At 54.7% G+C, this 17,958-nt stretch overlaps 2 protein-coding genes across 2 annotated transcripts; both read right to left on the bottom strand.

Moving 5' to 3' along the window:
* Positions 1–3,330: 3,330 nt before the first annotated feature.
* On the bottom strand, positions 3,331–4,692 carry LOC128850657 (homeodomain-interacting protein kinase 4-like). Its single transcript, XM_054055635.1, is given in 2 exon segments — positions 3,331–4,045; positions 4,047–4,692. Coding segments are annotated over 2 exon segments (1,353 nt in total). The 5' UTR covers positions 4,685–4,692.
* A 3,687-nt stretch (positions 4,693–8,379) lies between these two features.
* Positions 8,380–17,197, bottom strand: LOC128850655 (uncharacterized). The gene is made up of 19 exons (XM_054055632.1): positions 17,080–17,197; positions 15,280–15,359; positions 15,034–15,159; positions 14,285–14,367; positions 13,980–14,174; positions 13,752–13,887; positions 13,150–13,254; positions 12,782–12,959; positions 12,529–12,623; positions 12,084–12,233; positions 11,760–11,914; positions 11,133–11,277; positions 10,908–11,045; positions 10,577–10,753; positions 9,543–9,698; positions 9,251–9,352; positions 8,892–8,994; positions 8,732–8,791; positions 8,380–8,516 (listed from the first exon to the last, which is right to left on the bottom strand). The coding sequence occupies exons 1-19, from the start codon at positions 17,195–17,197 to the stop codon at positions 8,380–8,382; spliced, it is 2,439 nt and encodes an 812-aa protein (XP_053911607.1).
* Between the last annotated feature and the right edge of the window lie 761 nt (positions 17,198–17,958).

Raw genomic sequence — 17,958 nt, 5'->3', positions numbered from 1 at the left:
AACCAAAAGGAGAAGAGTGCCCTCCATGTCCCCCATGGTCCCCCTCCACCCAATGCCCACAAGAAATCAAAGCCTGCAAGAACATCATCAAAGCCACCAGGAGATCCATATGGAGAAACCAAAAGGAGAAGAGTGCCCCCCATGGTCCCCATAGTCCCCCTCCACCCAATGCCCACAACAAATCAAAGCCTACAAGAACACCATCAAAGCCACCAGGAGATCCATATGGAGAAACCAAAAGGAGAAGAGTGCCCCCCATGTCCCCCATGGTCCCCCTCCACCCAATGCCCACAACAAATCAAAGCCTACAAGAACATCATCAAAGCCACCAGGAGATCCATATGGAGAAACCAAAAGGAGAAGAGTGCCCCCCATGGTCCCCCCCTCCACCCAATGCCCACAACAAATCAAAGCCTACAAGAACACCATCAAAGCGACCAGGAGATCCATATGGAGAAACCAAAAGGAGAAGAGTGCCCCCCATGTCCCCCATGGTCCCCCTCCACCCAATGCCCACAACAAATCAAAGCCTACAAGAACACCATCAAAGCCACCAGGAGATCCATATGGAGAAAACCAAAAGGAGAAGAGTGCCCCCCATGGTCCCCCTCCACCCAATGCCCACAACAAATCAAAGCCTACAAGAACATCATCAAAGCCACCAGGAGATCCATATGGAGAAAACCAAAAGGAGAAGAGTGCCCCCCATGTCCCCCATGGTCCCCCTCCACCCAATGCCCACAACAAATCAAAGCCTACAAGAACACCATCAAAGCCACCAGGAGATCCATATGGAGAAAACCAAAAGGAGAAGAGTCCCCACCATGGTCCCCATGGTCCCCCTCCACCCAATGCCCACAACAAATCAAAGCCACCAGGAGATCCATATGGAGAAACCAAAAGGAGAAGAGTCCCCCCTATGTCCCCCATGGTCCCCCTCCACCCAATGCCCACAAGAAATCAAAGCCTACAAGAACATCATCAAAGCCACCAGGAGATCCATATGGAGAAAACCAAAAGGAGAAGAGTGCCCCCCATGTCCCCCATGGTCCCCCTCCACCCAATGCCCACAACAAATCAAAGCCTACAAGAACACCATCAAAGCCACCAGGAGATCCATATGGAGAAAACCAAAAGGAGAAGAGTGCTCCCCATGGTCCCCCTCCACCCAATGCCCACAACAAATCAAAGCCACCAGGAGATCCATATGGAGAAACCAAAAGGAGAAGAGTCCCCCCTATGTCCCCCATGGTCCCCCTCCACCCAATGCCCACAACAAATCAAAGCCTACAAGAACATCATCAAAGCCACCAGGAGATCCATATGGAGAAAACCAAAAGGAGAAGAGTGCCCCCCATGTCCCCCATGGTCCCCCTCCACCCAATGCCCACAAGAAATCAAAGCCTACAAGAACACCATCAAAGCCACCAGGAGATCCATATGGAGAAACCAAAAGGAGAAGAGTCCCCTCCATGGTCCCCCTCCACCCAATGCCCACAAGAAATCAAAGCAAGGCTTTTGACACTGGGTTTGGTGGCTTTATAGAAAGACCATAGTGAACCTGCTGAGGTAGAGCTTCCGACAGCAGGTGGCAAGAGAAGTTCACTGTAGAATGGTCTTCTTTCCAAGAAGACCAGGAGGACATGCCCGGACAGCTGGAATTCCAGTGATGGAATCATGGAATCATGGGTTGGGTTGAGTTGAGCCATGCAGGTCCCACCACCAGCGCAGGCAAGGACACCTTTCACTGGGTCAAGGTGTTCCAAGTCCCAGCCAAGCTGGCCTCAACACCTCCAGGAATCGGGGGACTCGGGGTGGGGGGAGAACTGGGAGGAGGGATATGGGGACTGGGAGGGGATACTGGGGTGGGATGGGGACTGGGAGGAGGGATATGGGGACTGGGATGGGATAGTGGTCCATGGGAATGTCTACTCCCGGTACACATTGCACCACGCTGTCTTCTGTCGGAAGCTCCACCTATTTTGGTTTTCTCCATATGGAAAAGCAACGTGGATCTCCTGGTGGCTTTGATGATGTTCTTGAAGGCCAAACCCAAGTCTTTGTTGTCCAACCCTTGGGTTTAGGGGATTTTGAGGAAGGTGAGAAAAGAGAAAGAGCCTCCCTTGACCCCCAAACCCAACCCTTTGAGCTCCTGGAGGTGCCAGCCCAGTGTCCCCAGTGTCCCCAGTACTGGGATCTCACCACCACTCCTGGTCTTGCCCAGGAAGAGCATCCAGAAGAGGGCACAGAGTTGGTGAAGGGTTTGGAGGAGCGATTGAAGTCCCTCAGTCTGTGAGGAAGACGAGACTGAGGGGAGCCATCATCATGGTCTACTGCTTCCTCACACTTGGGAGGAAGAGGCTGAGCTCTTCTCTCTGGACTCAAGGGACGTTGGTTGGGCACCAGGACAAGGTTCTTCACCCAGAGGGTGGTGGAGCACTGGAACAGCTCCCCAGAGAAGCAGTCATGGCACCAACCTGACTTTAAGAAGTCTTTGGCCAACGGCCTCAGATACACGGGGTGGGTTTTAGGGTTGTCCCGTGGTGGGACAGTGGTTGGACTCCATGACCCATGTGGATCATTCCAGCTTAGGACACAGACTCATAGAATGGTTTGTGTTGGAAAGAAGGTGAAGATCACCAGGTTCCAACCTACTGTGATGGGTATGGACACCTCCCAGTAGATCAGGTTGCTCCAAGCCCCACCCATAGCATCCACACAATGGTTTGGAGTGGAAGGACCTTCAAGATGATCCAGTTCCACCCCATTGTCATGGGCAGGGACACCTCTTGGTAGATCAGGTTGCTCCAAGCCCCATCCAACCTTGCCAGGGATGGGACAACCATCCTGAGCCAAATCCATCCTGGCAAAGAGTCAAGAGAGACACCAAGCCATGGCAAACCATTTATTGGGCAATGGTTGGTGCTATCAACATCCAGCACTGCGTGTCCTGGTGCTTCCACGAACATCTTCTCCACCAGTGCCAAAGTGGGATCTTCTCGGTGAAGGTGAGGAAGAAGAAGGGTTGTGAGAAGCTCTTGGATGTCGCGGTGGCTTCACCGGCGCAGGGAACTGAGAATAGGCATGAGATGAAGGGCCTTGGAGTTGCACCGCGGCATTGGGGCTCGCTGTGGGGCGAGAGATGGGGATGAGCGGCACCGGGGAGCACGGGGACCTCCAGGACCCACATGTGGGGCACCACGACCCCCAAGCACCCACATGTTGGGCATCAGGACACCCAAGCACCCATGGGACCTGCAGCACCCATTGTCCCAAGACCCCAAGCCCAGGGCCCCCACAAGCCCCTCAACCCCATGGCCGTACCTTGGCTCAGGGCAAAGTGTCTGGTTGTCCACACGGGTTCTTCTCCTCTATCCCACCGAAGCCTATGGTGCCACCATGGTGGCCGGTCTTTTGCCCATTGGTTGACCTCACCAAGATCCAGTTACCAGCAGCCGGTTCCATCCTGGCCCACTGGTGGTGCTGGTGGCTGTAGAATGTGGGGACGGGGGCTTGGTGGACATCCTGGTTCTTGTCCCCCTTGGCATGGTTGAAGCCGTCCGTCTGGTTGAGTGAAGGAAGTTCCTTGCCATGGAAGACCTCAACCGCACCGGTGTCCTTCTTGGTTGCCCTCAAGTCCTCTTGGCAGAGCTGGTAGTACCGGGTGGCCTCAAAGCTGGCCTTGACCTGCTGCAAGGAGATGAAGGGATGCTTGAGGGCGGCGTTGGGCGTGATCCTCTTGCGCGAGTCCCAGGTGAGGACCCTCTTGAGCAGCTCCACCATCCCATGGAGGTCACAGCACTCAGCCTGCACCTCCTGTGCAGGGTGGACATTGACCTCCGCCAACTGGTTCAGTGAGGAGAGGACATACTTCTTCCACCCCTTTGGCTTCCCCATGTCCTTGCCTGGTGGCCTGAGCTGCCAGGAACCGGTAGGATACGGCACCCATTGGAAGAAGGACGGCGTCTTCTCGGCGGCATGAAGCAATTGGTCTTGGGGTCGCCCCAGGGTGGAGCAGATGTGGACAACCTGGTCGTACTCATTGATGACCCAAGTGAAGTTCAGCCATCACACAACCCAGAGCCCACATGTCCATCTTCCCCCAGAAGGGCAACCCCAACAAGATCTCCGGCGCCCGGTAGAAGCAGGTTTGGATGTAGGGATCTTCGATCTGGTGGATGTCGGTGAATATCCTGGCTGAGCCGAAGTCGATGAGCTTGATGTGGAAAGGATAACGCTTGTGGTCCACCAGCATGATGTTCTCTGGCTTGAGGTCGGCGTGGATGATGGAAAGCTCCTTCAGCTTGACCAGCGCTGCCAGGACCTGCGCCGTGATGGTACGGATGTGCCGGATGGGCAACGGCGAGAAGTTGTTCTGCTTTTGGAACTCAAAGAGGTTTTGGTCCAGCAGCTCCAAGACCAGGTAGGTACAGACACCATCACTGAAGGACTGGAGGAAATGGACGATGTGCGACTCCTCCGCGTCCACCTCCCGCAAGGCTTCCAGCAGCCTCAGCTCATTCTTTGCCGTCAAGCCATGGTGGCCTTTGTTCTTCAGGATCTTGATGGCCACCATCTCCCCTGTGCTCCTGCGCCAGCCCCAGGTCACCTCCCCAAAGGTCCCCTTCCCCACAGTGGCCACCACGTCGTAGCACTCAGCACCCACCACCAGCGTCTCCATCATGGGTTGGCTCTTCATCAGGGACTTCGAAACCACTCGACACCAAAGTAGGACTTGGGACACCCAACCAGGGCGTGGGGAACCCAACCAGGACTTGGGGAACCCAACCAGGGCGTGGGGAACCCAACCAACCACCTCAGCCTGGTGCCCAACAGTTCTGTTGGTTCCAGAATCACCATGGCGACACCAGGAGCGACCGCTGCCCGTCGCAAGGGACAACACAGCCCGGGTGGGGTGACCTCCTGAAACCCAACTCTGCTCCTCCAAACCCCTTCTCTGCTCCCCCTCAAAGCCTTCTCCACTCCCCAAAATCCAGTCCTGGTCACCACAACTCATCCCCAACTCCTCCAAACCCACCCCTGGTCCCCTCAAGCCCATCTGTGCTCCCCTAAACCCATCCCAGTCCCTCTCCACCGTCCCACATTCCCCCAAATCCACCCCAGCTCCCTAAAAACGTAGCCCTAGTCCCCCCAAACCCATCCCAGCCCCCTCTAAACCCATCCCTGCTCCCCAAATCCCATCCCAGGTCCCTCAAACCCATCCATATCCTCCTGAAATCCATCCCAGCTCCCCAAAATCCATCCGTAATCCCCCAAAACCCATCCCTAATCCCCCCGAACCCATTCCAGCTCCTTCTCAAACCCATCCCTGCTCCCCAAATCCCATCCCAGGTCCCTCAAACCCATCCATATCCTCCTGAAATCCATCCCAGCTCCCCAAAATCCATCCGTAACCCCCCAAAACCCATCCCTAGTCCCCTCGAACCCATCCCAGCTCCTTCTCAAACCCATCCCTGCTCCCCAAATCCCATCCCAGGTCCCTCAAACCCATCCATATCCTCCTGAAATCCATCCCAGCTCCCCAAAATCCATCCGTAATCCCCCCAAAACCCATCCCTAATCCCCCCAAACCCATCCCAGCTCCTTCTCAAACCCATCCCTGCTCCCCAAATCCCATCCCAGGTCCCTCAAACCCATCCATATCCTCCTGAAATCCATCCCAGCTCCCCAAAATCCATCCGTAATCCCCCAAAACCCATCCCTAATCCCCCCGAACCCATCCCAGCTCCTTCTCAAACCCATCCCTGCTCCCCAAATCCCATCCCAGGTCCCTCAAACCCATCCATATCCTCCTGAAATCCATCCCAGCTCCCCAAAATCCATCCGTAATCCCCCCAAAACCCATCCCTAGTCCCCTCAAACCCATCCCAGCTCCTTCTCAAACCCATCCCTGCTCCCCTAAAGCCATCCCACCCCCCCAAAAAATGTAGGGGACCCCTACAGTAGTGCCCCCCATTTATTTATCCAATGGGCAAGGGGGTCATTTATCGATCCAGGTGACAGTTATTGATCCCAGGGGGGCACTTATTGATCTCAGGGGGACATTTATTGATCCCAAGGGCATGGGGAGGGCACAAGTGACCCCATTTTATCCCTCCTCAACAGGAAGACCCCCCCAAACCCACCAAGGAGGTGTTGGGGACAGATCATGTGGCAGTGCCTGGGTGGGGACACGAGGGGTCAAGTGGGGACACACAACTTGAGGGGACCCCAAGTGTCCCCCCCGTGGTCTCCAACATCCGCTTGGGTCACCTCAATGTTCTCCACGACCCCCATGGTCACCCCTTGGCTGCCCCTCTGTGGCCCCCAACGTCCTCCTGGTTGATCCTGGGTGATCGCCATGGTCACTCCATGGTCTCTAATGTCCCCTTGGGTCACCCTGGGGTACCCCCAAGGCCTCCAACATCCCCTAGGGTCACCTCAGGGTTCCTCATGACCCACAGAGCCCCCAAGAGTCACTCTGGGTGACCCCAGGGTCCCCCCAATGTCTCTCAGCGTCCCCTCGGGTCATCCTGGCTTCCTCCTACAGCAGCGGACACCGGAAAACCAGTGGGTGTGATTTATCTGGAATTCTGTAAAGCCTTGGACACGGCCCTCCTGGATGGATAAATGTCCCCCAGGATCAATAAATGCCCCGTTTGTAGCTGTTTATAGAAGAGCTCATCAGCTGAGTTGATTCTATGATTCATAGAATCAGTTGATTCTATGAAGGTCCTGGGCCTTTCTACAGTGCCCCAGGGGATTCTGGGAGGCTCCTGGTGCTCTCTACAGGGCCCCAGGGGATTGTGGGAGGCTCCTGGGGCTCTCTACAGTGCCCCAGGGGATTCTGGGAGGCTCCTGGGGCTCTCTACAGGGCCCCAGGGGATTCTATGAGGGATTTAGGGGATACTGGGAGCCTCCTGGGGCTCATGGGTGTCCCTTAAGTCTTGTTGCGGTGCTCTAGAGGGCTCCTAGGCATTCTAGAGATGTTCTGGTAGTCCTGGACTGCTCCTGGTGGTCCTATAGGGGTCCTGCGAGGCACTAGAGCGGTCCTGGGTGTAACTAAAGGGATAGTGGCAGGCTGTAGAGGGGTCTCGGTGGGTTCCTTCAGGGGTGTTGGGAGTACGTAGATTGGCCCTGGGGGTTCCTAAAGGGGTCCAGGTAGTCCTAGAAGCATCCAAGATGTCTCTATGAGGGTTCTGGGGGTATCTAGAGGGGTTCTAGAGGGGCCTAAATGGGTCCCGGGGATCGTTAAAAGGGTCCTAGAACTGTCCGGGCACGATCTAGAGGGGTCGAGCGTGTCCTAGAGTGGTTGTAGGAGTTCCTAGATGGTCCCTGGAGCCCCTAAAGGGATCTTGGTTGGGTTAGGGTTAGGGTTAGGGTTGGGGTCAGGGTCATTAGGGTTAGAGTTGGGGTCATGGTCAGGGTTAGGGTTGGGATTAGATGCACAATCTTACTGTCAGCAGTGACTTAGTTGAGCAGTCAAATGATATAAATAATTTCCAATGTGCTCTGTTCTCTAAAAACACATACGGACATATATATATATATATATATATATTTATATTAAACCACTCTATTACCCTTTTAAAGGCTCACCGTCTGCTGAAAATTCAAAATATTTTAAAGAAATCCTTCCCTAAAAAAATTTTCCATTACTCTCCAGAATACAACTCTCTTCCTCCCCCTATTTCGGCACTGTCTACTGATTGTGAAAATCATTCCTCTTTATTTTCCTGTAAAAGTCAACCGGCTCATCAGAGAAATAACCTAAACCGAGACTTGATATGGGTAATCTCATGAGTACATTTTTTTTTTCAAAGGAAAATGTATAAAGACAGGATTAGCTTTACAAATCTATGTTCACTGCAAATATATACAAAAAAAAATCTGGTTACGGATACGCAAAATTCACTGAACAATTTGTATTAACGTTATCTACTGTCTACGTGTGGCATTACATCCGAAACTATGTCTGTAAGTGACATTATGACATTGCCGAAGTTAACCACAAAAACGCAGCGTAAGGATAGTTTGAATTTTATTATGTATATCAAAAATTCCAAGGTAGCATTTTTTTCTCTATCTTCTCTTTAATGTAAGATGAGGAATAAACATCTCCCACTTCATCGATATTGTCGGTGTGGCATTTTCTCAAGAGTAGGTTTAGGAGGCGATTTTTAGGAGGTCCTGACCTTTACTCAGGCTCCGAATCATCCCAGAAGGCCTTTTTCCCTATCGTCTGTAACGCTATTTTCCCTGTTGTGCCCCCAACAGGCATTACACCACTTTTCTCAGGCACAAATGACATCTACACTCTTCCAACCCAACAGTTCCATGATTCTAAGGTTCCTGAGGAACGCTGCCCCTCAGCCTGGCTCAGCGCCGGCAGTGGAAGATCCTTTGTAGAAGGGTTTCTTTCCTTCGGTCCTTGCTTCGAGGGCCCAGCGTGAGCATGGCCTGAATTGTCACGTTACAGACTGAGGTTGAGGGGTCTGTTTTGAGGGGCTGAAGGGCTGAGATGGAGAAAAGCAGAGCTGAGATGAAGCCCCATGTCTACAGAGACCTCCGAGCATCCCCTCCAGATCCCACCAAGCCCATCCAGAAGACAGCTGTTGGGCAGGAATGCCCCAACTGCCCCTCACAGGCTTCCCCGGAGCAGGACCTGGCATGGTAGAACCCCATTCCCTGTCCCACCAGCCCCGGCCAACCCAACCTTGTCCCTCCTTACCCCTGCAGATCTCTGCCATCTTCTCCGGGTTGGTGTCCTTCAAAGGCCGAGCAGCAACCGCTGGGGACAAAGCTCCATCAGATCCCCCTTGCTCCCCAGTGCCGTGGTGGGAACTGGGGCCAGGGTGTCCCCAAAGAGGGATCGAGGGGTGGTGGCTCACCAAGGAACATCACAGCTGCCTCTCGCACAGCATCCTGAGGAGCATCCAGGTACTGCAGGCTCTGGTTGATGTAGTCCTCAGCCCTCTTCTTGTCCTGCTTCATCTGGAGAGACCACAAAGCTATGGGCATGTCCCAGTCCCTCCCCAGCTGGCCACACCAGTCTCTGCTCCCAGTATCTCCTGTTCTGGGAGCTCTCCCTCCCACAGAGGGTGGAGAAGAGCCCTTGGGGGCTCTGTTCTTGAGGACAGGGAGCAAGGATGCATCTCCAGGCTGGAGCAAAGTGGGTGAGACCCACAGCCCAGACATGTGGGGCAGCCCTCGTCCAGCCTGGGCCCTGGGGTTTGGGGGATCTTCTCACCAAGCACTCTGCAGTGTTCCATTGCAGCTTTGCCTGGACGAGCTCTTCAGGCAGTTTCCAGCCCAGGAACTTGGCTGCAGCCAGGAGACCTTCCTGGGAGGCCTGTGGAGCAGCAGAAGGTGGGAGATGGCATCACAGCCCGGGCAAGGAGACTGTGCGTCCTCCTCCTTTTGGCTTGTTGGTGGGGCAATGGTGGCCTTAGGAAGGTGGGACTTAGGAAGGTGGGACGTGCTCTGGCTCAAGTGCCTGGGAGTCTCTTCCCTGTGCCACAGCTCCGCTTTGAGATCTGTACCTTGGCCACGCTCGGCGTTGGGTCGCATAGGTGAGAGAAGAGCGGCAAGAGGGCAGTTCGCACTTTCGCCATCATCATCTTCTTGTGTTTCCTCATCACGCACTTCAGCTGCTTGGTGAAGAGCCTGACGGCTTGTTCTCTCACCTGGCTGAGCTCCTGGAAGGGAGAAAGACACCAGGAATATGGGGAGTTTTTCCCTCGGCACCAGTGTCCGGATCGGCCGAGCTGGAGAGTGCCCGTGAGCGACCTTGAAGAAGTGGACAACAGAGGAACATTGCCAGGAAAGCACCTACGACGGGTACCGTAAACGGAAGAACCAACGAGACAATTGTAGCCTTCTGCTGCCCAAAGAAGGCGTTGGGACTGCGCGGGAACAGCGAGGGATCAGTCACCCATTGCCCGGTTGTTTGGAAGTTTGAGCGTGGGGACAATTGTTTGTAACCAATCAGATAACGCCGTGTTTTTTGAGATTTAGCAGAGCTGTGTGAAAGCAGCTGCTTTGATCATAAAGGGTCTTCTGTTAACACAAGTTCAGGAGTCCGAATCTCAATCCCCTCACAGGACTTCAGAACCAATATCGCTTTGCCCGCAGTGAGCAGGAGCGTCATCATGGCTGATGGGTGGGGAGATGCTCCAGGCTTGGATTTGGTCACTGGAGGTGTGGGGCAAGTCACTGAATGGCCCCAAAACTTGTCAAAGGCCCCTCAACGGGTTCTCCTGACCACCCAGTGCTCCTTACCAGCTCCACCAGCCATGTAAGGGATGAGTTCCCACCAAAATGGGCTGAGGAGGAGACCGGGCTGGTCCTCGGCAATGCCTACGGGCCTCACATTCCTGGCCATGCTGCCTGGGGAGAAGACCTGGTCCTGTTCCCCAGTGCAGCTGGAGAAGCAGGAGCCCTCAGAGCTGCTCTCAGGGAGAACCTGGGCTGCAAAACCCAAGGGAGGAAGGCAAGAAGAACCCCTGCTCCAGGTGCTGCGGTTGTCCATGCCTGGTGCCCATCTGTGGGGCTCAGGCTCTCCCATCAGCCTTACGTGATGAAAGAGGGGCAGCAGCTTCTCCAGCAGCTGCACGGCAATGGAACTGGTCTCCTTCTTCTTTAGGTGATCCATCATGTTTTGGAGGGTCACCAGGGTCTTCCTAATGACATCTCCGTTGCTGTCCTGCAGGTCCTCAGTCATGTCTGGCAGGAGGATCTTCATCCTTCTTGCCTGCGGGAAGAAGAGAATTGCCTTGTTGGGAAAAGCTCCATGCCTGGAAAGCTGCCCAGGTGGCCACCATGGCAGGCATGGCACTTAGGGCCATCACCCCACCACCTGACTCCAACCAAGGCCAAGCCACCACCTTTGCCCACGCCGTGCTCACCGTCTCAGCTCTCTGAGAGAGCGTCATGAGTCCTTGGAGAACCAGTGGGTGCAAGGCTGGGTTTGGGCGCCTCAGGAATCTCCAGAATTTGCAGAGTTCCTCAAAGTTCTCAGTTTTAAAGTCCTTGCAGGCCAGGACCTGGAAGAAATACAGCAGGGACCGTGCAGCTCTGGGTTCCACCAGCAGCTGAGGCCAAGGCCACCAGGGCTTTGGATGGTAACTCACCATCAGCTGAAGGATGCCGGTGTCCTCAGGCAGCATGCAAAGGATCCTATCGTGTTTTGCCTGGTGCCACTTGAACACCTCCATCAAGACCTTCTCTATAATTTGGGGGTCGGAGAACATCATCTCCCACATGGGCACTGCAGAACTGCAAGGTGAAGAGGTCCATCAGCAGGCCAGCCTTAGCCACCACAGCATGGCCTGGGGACCTTGGACCTTGGCTGGGGTGGCCTGGGCAGCAGGAGAGGAGCAAGAGGGGCTTTGCTGTGGGGCCGGGAGGAGCGTGGTGCATCATGGAATGTCCTGAGTTCGAAGGGACCCAGAAGGATCATCAAACCCAACTCGGGTCCCTGCGCAGGACAACCCCAAAAACCATCGAACCACGGAATGCCTTGAGTTGGAAGGGACCAAGAAGGGTCACCAAGTCCAGCTCCTGTCCCTGCACAGGACAACCCTAAAACCCACCCCGTGTGTCTGAGAGTATTGACCAAAGGCCAAAGACCAAAGGTGGTGGGAAGGAGGGCACTACTCCCCACGCTTGTCCTTCTCGATTCCTTGGCTGTGGCAACCAAAGGGTCCCCGTGTCCCTCTCCCACAGTGGACAACCCTCCAGGCTGTCAGGGCCAGGACCTGTCACTCGGTGGAGCGATCTTCATTAGCACTGAGACTACTTCGGTAAGGTGTTTCTTGGTCAGGAGGAGCAGAAGGTCCACCATGCTCTGCCGGGCTGATTCCATTTTGATGCCTTCAAGGTTTCCATGGATGCATTTTACGATGTTGGGCACCTGGAGGGGACACAGGTGAGGATGGAGCAGCCATCTCCTCATCTCCATCCCTCTCTGCTGGCTTCAGGTGGCTACAGGTGCCCAAGACGCCTGCGTTTAGGAGGGAGGGATGGAGGTAGAAGGTCTGGTGAGGCTCAAGGGTTGGGCCATCCAGCCCCAGGCCACTTACATCCACCAGCCAACACTTGGGGGCACTCATGGCCATGTACAACACGTTTGTCGCTGCCTCTTTGTCTAAGACGCTGGACTCTTTCAAGGCATTGATGGCCACACAGATGACGTCGGTCTTCTCCACAGCATGCAGGTGTCCTGCAAATCTCTAGAGGAAGGAAGGGAGGGAAGAGGTGTCTCAGTGGGAGCCCGGCAGCGCTGGAGGCAACACCCACGGGAAAGTGTTAGGCTCATGGGTGCAGTGGGTGACCCTCAAGAAATCCAGGCCTTGGCCAGGGGGCTGGAGGTCCTGCTGGCACCCTGGAGTGCAGCCTTGCTTGGGGACAGCAGGAACCTTCTCAGCAGGCACAGCGAGGCCACGCTTGCCCCACTGAGTCTCCACACCTTTGCCCCTCCAAGTCAACGCCTCAGACAGAAGTCCCAGCAACGGAGGAGCTCCTTACCCTGCTAATGTCTCTGGTGGAGAGCCAATCCATCGTAGAGGTGTCCTCAAGGTCGTTCTGGATCTGTTCTATTTCATTCCTTGCTGTTGACCTGCCTGAAGAAGCAGGGAAAAGGCAGAAGGGTCAATAGGAGAAAGTAGGTGGCCAGCAAGGTCAACCCTATCGTCACCATCCTTAAGATCTAATGAAGCAGAAGCAGAGCTATCAGGAGATGTGGGTGTGGAGAGATGAAGCCCACCACAAAGTCTCTTACTTTCTTGATTGCTGAGGAGGTCATAGAGAGGATAAAGGGTTTCCGAAGCCAGAACTTTTTTCGTTGCCACAGAATGTGGGAAAACGAAGAGGTGACCAAGGACTTGACCCAGGATGGGGATCCGCAGCTCTTCAAAGCTGGTGGGGCTGTCCATGGGCCTTGGCTCTTTGTTCTGGACCTGGATGACAGAGGCAGAAGAGCGGGAGGGTTAAGGGCTCCATCCCTGGAGAGTGAAGGCTTTGCCGGACGATGCCGGCTCCAGCTCCCAGAGCAGCCAAGTGGGCAGGAGCTCCACGCAGGGAGACCTTTGGCCACTCTGGTGGGCAGGAAGGGGACATGGCCTGGCTGGAGGCCTCCTCGCTTCTCACCTGCAGCTTGGGCTTGTTGGTCAGCAGGCGAATGAGCTTCCTGATCCTGCCCAGGGCCCTCTCGCGCACAACTGATCTGTTGGAGTTCATGAGCTCCAGAAGGGTCTGGGAAGAGAGAAGGTCCCAGTGAGCTCTCAGAGCAGAGTCCTCCTCCAGCAGAAGCAACACTGCTGAGCTCCTGGGCTGGACTCGCCCACGCCATGGAGACTTCCTGCGCTCTCCAACAAAGCCTGCAGTGGGGACCCTGCCCTAGGAGACCTTGCAAACTTGGGCGGATGGTTGGACTGGATGAGCTTAAAGGTCTTCTCCAACCTCAACGATTATACAACGCTATGAGGATCTGGAGGCCCTGGAAGGCGAGGGTCCGGAGGCCCTGGGTGGTGAGACATATCATACGGGGCCAACTCTGTGGCCAAGCAAGAAGGCAGATGCCACCTTCTGTGCTCCAGAAGAGCCCGGTGGGCATTCCCTGGTTCCTCGAGGAGCTGAGCACACCCCTTGAGGCACTGTCTCCTCCTGGCACTGAGGTGGGGACCATCGACTCCAGAGTGGACACCCCCTTCTCCCAGGGTGACGAGAAGCCCCTCTCTGCAGATGCAGACCTGGAAGATGCTCTGCAGCTCCTGACCGAGTCTATTGACTGGAATGATGCCCACCAACTTCTCCATCATCACATCCAAGGTTTCCAGAGTCTGCAAAGAAGACAAAGAATTGTGGTAAGGTTGTGTGCAGAACATCCTGTGGAGGTGACCAGGACATGAGAAGAGAATGAAGGGATGAGGATGGGAAAGCAAAGCTGAGTCCCTGCCTTGGACCTCTGGTGGTATCACAGCATGGGGTGGCCAGGGAGGAGCTCAGAGGGCCTGGAGGCTTCTGTAGCTCCCTCAGCGCTTACCAAGACGTAGTTGTCAAGGGTGGATTCCACCTGCAAGAACTTCTTGGCTTTCAGAGGGGTGGACAAGAGGGTTGTGAGACAGATTTCGAGCAGGAGTTTCTCCTGGCCCTCCAGCACTCTCTCAAAGGAGCTGCAGAGAGAGAGGGGAACCACTTGGATACTGGTGCTGGGAGCGGTGCCAGGAGGCCTCGTACAGATGGACGAGGACTTCAGGTGTGCCCATGAGGGGTGGTGAGGTACCTCAGTTCGGTGATGACACACATGGCTTTCTGCCACAGCTCAAACTGGAGATGCTTCTCAGCACTTTCCTCTTCTAGCAGCACCTGCAAAGCCCAGTTGGTGTGGGACCTGACAAACAGAGGCACCCACGGCCACCAGACCCTCACACCCAGGGCCATCAGACCCTCACACCCAGGGCCACCAGACCCTCACACCCAGGGTCTCCAGACCCTCACACCCAGGGCCATCAGACCCTCACACCCAGGGCCACCAGACCCTCACACCCAGGGCCATCAGACCCTCACACCCAGGGCCACCAGACCCTCACACCCAGGGTCTCCAGACCCTCACACCCAGGGCCACCTGACCCTCAGAACCAGGGTCTCCAGACCCTCACACCCAGGGCCACCAGACCCTCACACCCAGGGCCATCAGACCCTCACACTCAGGACCTCCAGATCCTCTCAAAGCATCATACAGTCGTTAAGGTTGGAGAAGACCTTTAAGCTCATCCTGTCCAACCATCAGCCCAACCCCACCATGTCTACTGCTCCATATCTTGAAGCACCGCAGGTCCACGTAGTTTGAACCCCCTCATGGATGGAGACTCCATCACTTTCCTGGACAACCTCTTCCAATGCTTCACTACTCCTTCTATATCCAAATCATTCCAATATCCAATTGAAACCTCCCCTGGAGCACCCTGAGGTCATTTCTCCTCTCCCTACCCTCTTTGCCCTCTTCCCCTGAGCTCCTGCTTGACCTCTCACCTTGATCTTCCCCACCACGTTGTATGTCCGGTAGAACACATCCAGGCCTCGTGACAAGCAGAAGTTTTTAGCGGCTTGGCACAATTTCTCAATGCTCCGTAGAAACTCCAATTTCCTGCCAACCTCCTGCCACCAAGAACAAACAGGGAGCGTGAGAGGGGGACACCCATGGCCAGCAGGACCGGAGCAGTGGAGATGGAGACCTGGGAGAAGCAGCTCTGCCCAGGCAGAGAGCAGAAGGGTTACCTTCTCTGTGCAGTTGAGGAAGGAACAGACAAAGTCCACCGTCCCCTTCAATTTGGAGTAGATGGGCAACCAGGAGACACCTAAGAAAGAAGGAGAAGAGAGGGTGTGGTGGAAGGAGGCAGGAGACTCTGCTTGGGCCAAAAGTGTCTGCCTGGCCGGGTCCTGCTCTTGGGTCACCACAAGTCCACCACATGCAGTTGGGCTGCCGTGCTGGAGATGACAAGTCTGCGAAAGCCCCAGTGACGCTGGGTTGAGGGCAGGGAAGGTCCCTGTCCCCAAGCATCGCTGCCTCTGTCCCAGAGTAGGAGGTGGGTCCCCTCTGATCGTTCCATTCTTGGTAGAAGTTGGAAGGGACCCACAAGGATCGTTGAGTCCAAAATCATGGAGTGATGGAATGGTTTGGGTTGGAAGAGACCTTCAAGATGATCCAGATTCACCCCTTGCCATGGGCTGGGACACCTCCCACTGGGTCAGGTTGCACCAAGGCCCATCTGATATATCCTTCCCCCTCTTGAAGCTGCTGAAGAGGGGTTGTGTTTGTGAGTCGCGGGGTGGAGAGGGCCCAGGCGGAGGTCTGGTGGCCACTCCACATCAGCGTCCGTATCAAAGCCCACCTGTGCAGCAAAGGATGAGTCGGGGAGAACGAGCCATGACGTCTCTGCCACTCGTTTCCCCATCGGGATGACTACACCGTCCCCCGGTCATCCCCTCCCTTATCGGATTTACACCATAGATTTCACAACAAAGACTCAGAGGTGATCCTCAAACCAAAAGTATTCATAAGATTCATGAAAAGAAATCTACGTATGTTGCGCTTGGGTGATTCGGACTATGGGGGTTTGTGATGGAAACATCCTGATCTACCACTCTGGATGTTCTGGATTCCTACACGGTTGGTGGGGATTAAGGAATCCACTGTGTCCCGTACCATCGGGCACCACTGACCAAAGGAACGGAGATGGTACCCGAGATGTTATCACTCCAGAATGGACTGTAAGAGGACGAGAGGAGCAAGCCTTAATCGGAGCTCCCTCTCGGATGGTCCGAGATCCCCCACTGACGTCAACAATCGATGAACACCGGAGCATTTGCAGAAACTTCACCGGCAGCAACTTCTTCGGGGAAACATCTAAAGGCTTTATCACCAAACTCCGTACGGGTCGTATGGTCCCTCACAAACCCTTATAGGACGCTAATATTGGTTGGATTTAAGCTTAATACTCTTGACTTAGAATTGTAACGGTATAGAATAATAAACTAAAGGTTTAAACACAGTTCTGGGTCCTCCTCTGTCTCCCTCGGTGTGTGACACCATCTAACCTGGCCTTGAAGACCTCCAGGGATGGGGCAGCCACAATATCTCTGGGGAACCTGGGCCAGGCCCTCACCAACCTCACAGAAGAACATTTCTTCCCAAGATCTCATCTCAATCTCCCCTCTTTCATCTCAAAAACGTTCCACCTCGTCCTGTCCCTGGGCTCCCTCAACAAGAGACCCTCCCCAGCTCTCCTGGAGCACCTTTCCGTATTGGAAGCTGCTCTAAGATCTCCCCAGAGCCCTCTCCATCTCCTCTCCTCTCCAACTCTCCCAGCCTGTCCTCCTACAGGAGGTTCTCCAACCCTCAGATCATCCTGGTGACCTCCTCTGGACTTGATCTCACAGCTCCATGACTTTCCTGTGTTGAAGCCTCCAGAACTGGCCGTAGGACTTCAGCTGAGGTCTCACTAGAGCAGAGGAACCACATCCCCACCCTGACCCTGTCGTCTAGCCCTGCCCAACCCACCAGGACTCTTCACTCACTGATCTCCAGGGGCCAGACCACGGTCACTTCTTTGGGCTCTGGGGTAGAGGTGGTCTCTTGGTGAGACTCATCCTCCTTCCAGGCCAGCCAGGGTCTGCCAGAAGATCTCTTGGCCATCGTTGGAGATGGAGGTCAAAGCGTAGACCTTGAGAATGAAGAAGCTTCGGCCAACGCCTCAGCACCACGGGGGAAGACGTGAGCTCTGCTCAGGAGCTGTGAGCTCTGAGGTCTCTCCCACCACTGTCCTGATGGACACTGAGGGCTTAGGGGCTCTCGGGGGTAAGGAGGATTCCCATTGTGAGGTCACAAAGGGTCGCATCACAATCGGGCAGGATGTGGGAGGGGTCTCAAAGGATGGGGGCGTGGCCAGCTCTGCTCCCCCCTTTTGCTGGGGTTATCGAGTGGTGTGAGGGCATTTATTGATCGAGAGGAGCATTTATTGATCGAGGGGAGCATTTATTGATCTAAGAGAGGCATTTACTGACCATGGGGGGCATTTATTGATCGAGGGGAGGCATTTATTGATCTAAGAGAGGCATTTACTGATCTAGGAGGGGCATTTACTGACCATGGGGGGCATTTATTGATCGAGGGGAAGCATTTATTGATCTAAGAGAGGCATTTACTGACCTAGGAGGGGCATTTACTGACCATGGGGGGCATTTATTGATCCAAGAGGGCATTTATTGATCTAAGAGAGGCATTTACTGACGTAGGAGGGGCATTTACTGACCATGGGGGGCATTTACTGACCATGGGGGGCATTTATTGATCGAGGGGAGGCATTTATTGATCTAAGAGAGGCATTTACTGACCATGGGGGGCATTTATTGATCAAGGAGAGGCATTTATTGATCCTGGGGGGAATTTATTTATCT

Source organism: Cuculus canorus, unplaced genomic scaffold (genome assembly GCF_017976375.1).
Source record: "Cuculus canorus isolate bCucCan1 unplaced genomic scaffold, bCucCan1.pri scaffold_147_arrow_ctg1, whole genome shotgun sequence".
Taxonomy (NCBI): Eukaryota; Metazoa; Chordata; class Aves; order Cuculiformes; family Cuculidae; genus Cuculus; species Cuculus canorus.
Note: the sequence above shows the minus strand (reverse complement) of the source record. Positions and strands in the feature narration are given on the sequence as shown.

Excerpts from the sequence above, each read along its gene's own strand:
- LOC128850655 (XM_054055632.1), bottom strand. The coding sequence starts at position 17,197 with ATGGCCAAGAGATCTTCTGGCAGACCCTGGCTGGCCTGGAAGGAGGAT. Across the intron at positions 14,368-15,033 it reads ACGTGGTGGGGAAGATCAAG|GTGCTGCTAGAAGAGGAAAG; the intron begins GTGAGAGGTCAA and ends TGGGCTTTGCAG. Across the intron at positions 8,792-8,891 it reads GGCAGCTGTGATGTTCCTTG|CGGTTGCTGCTCGGCCTTTG; the intron begins GTGAGCCACCAC and ends CTTTGTCCCCAG.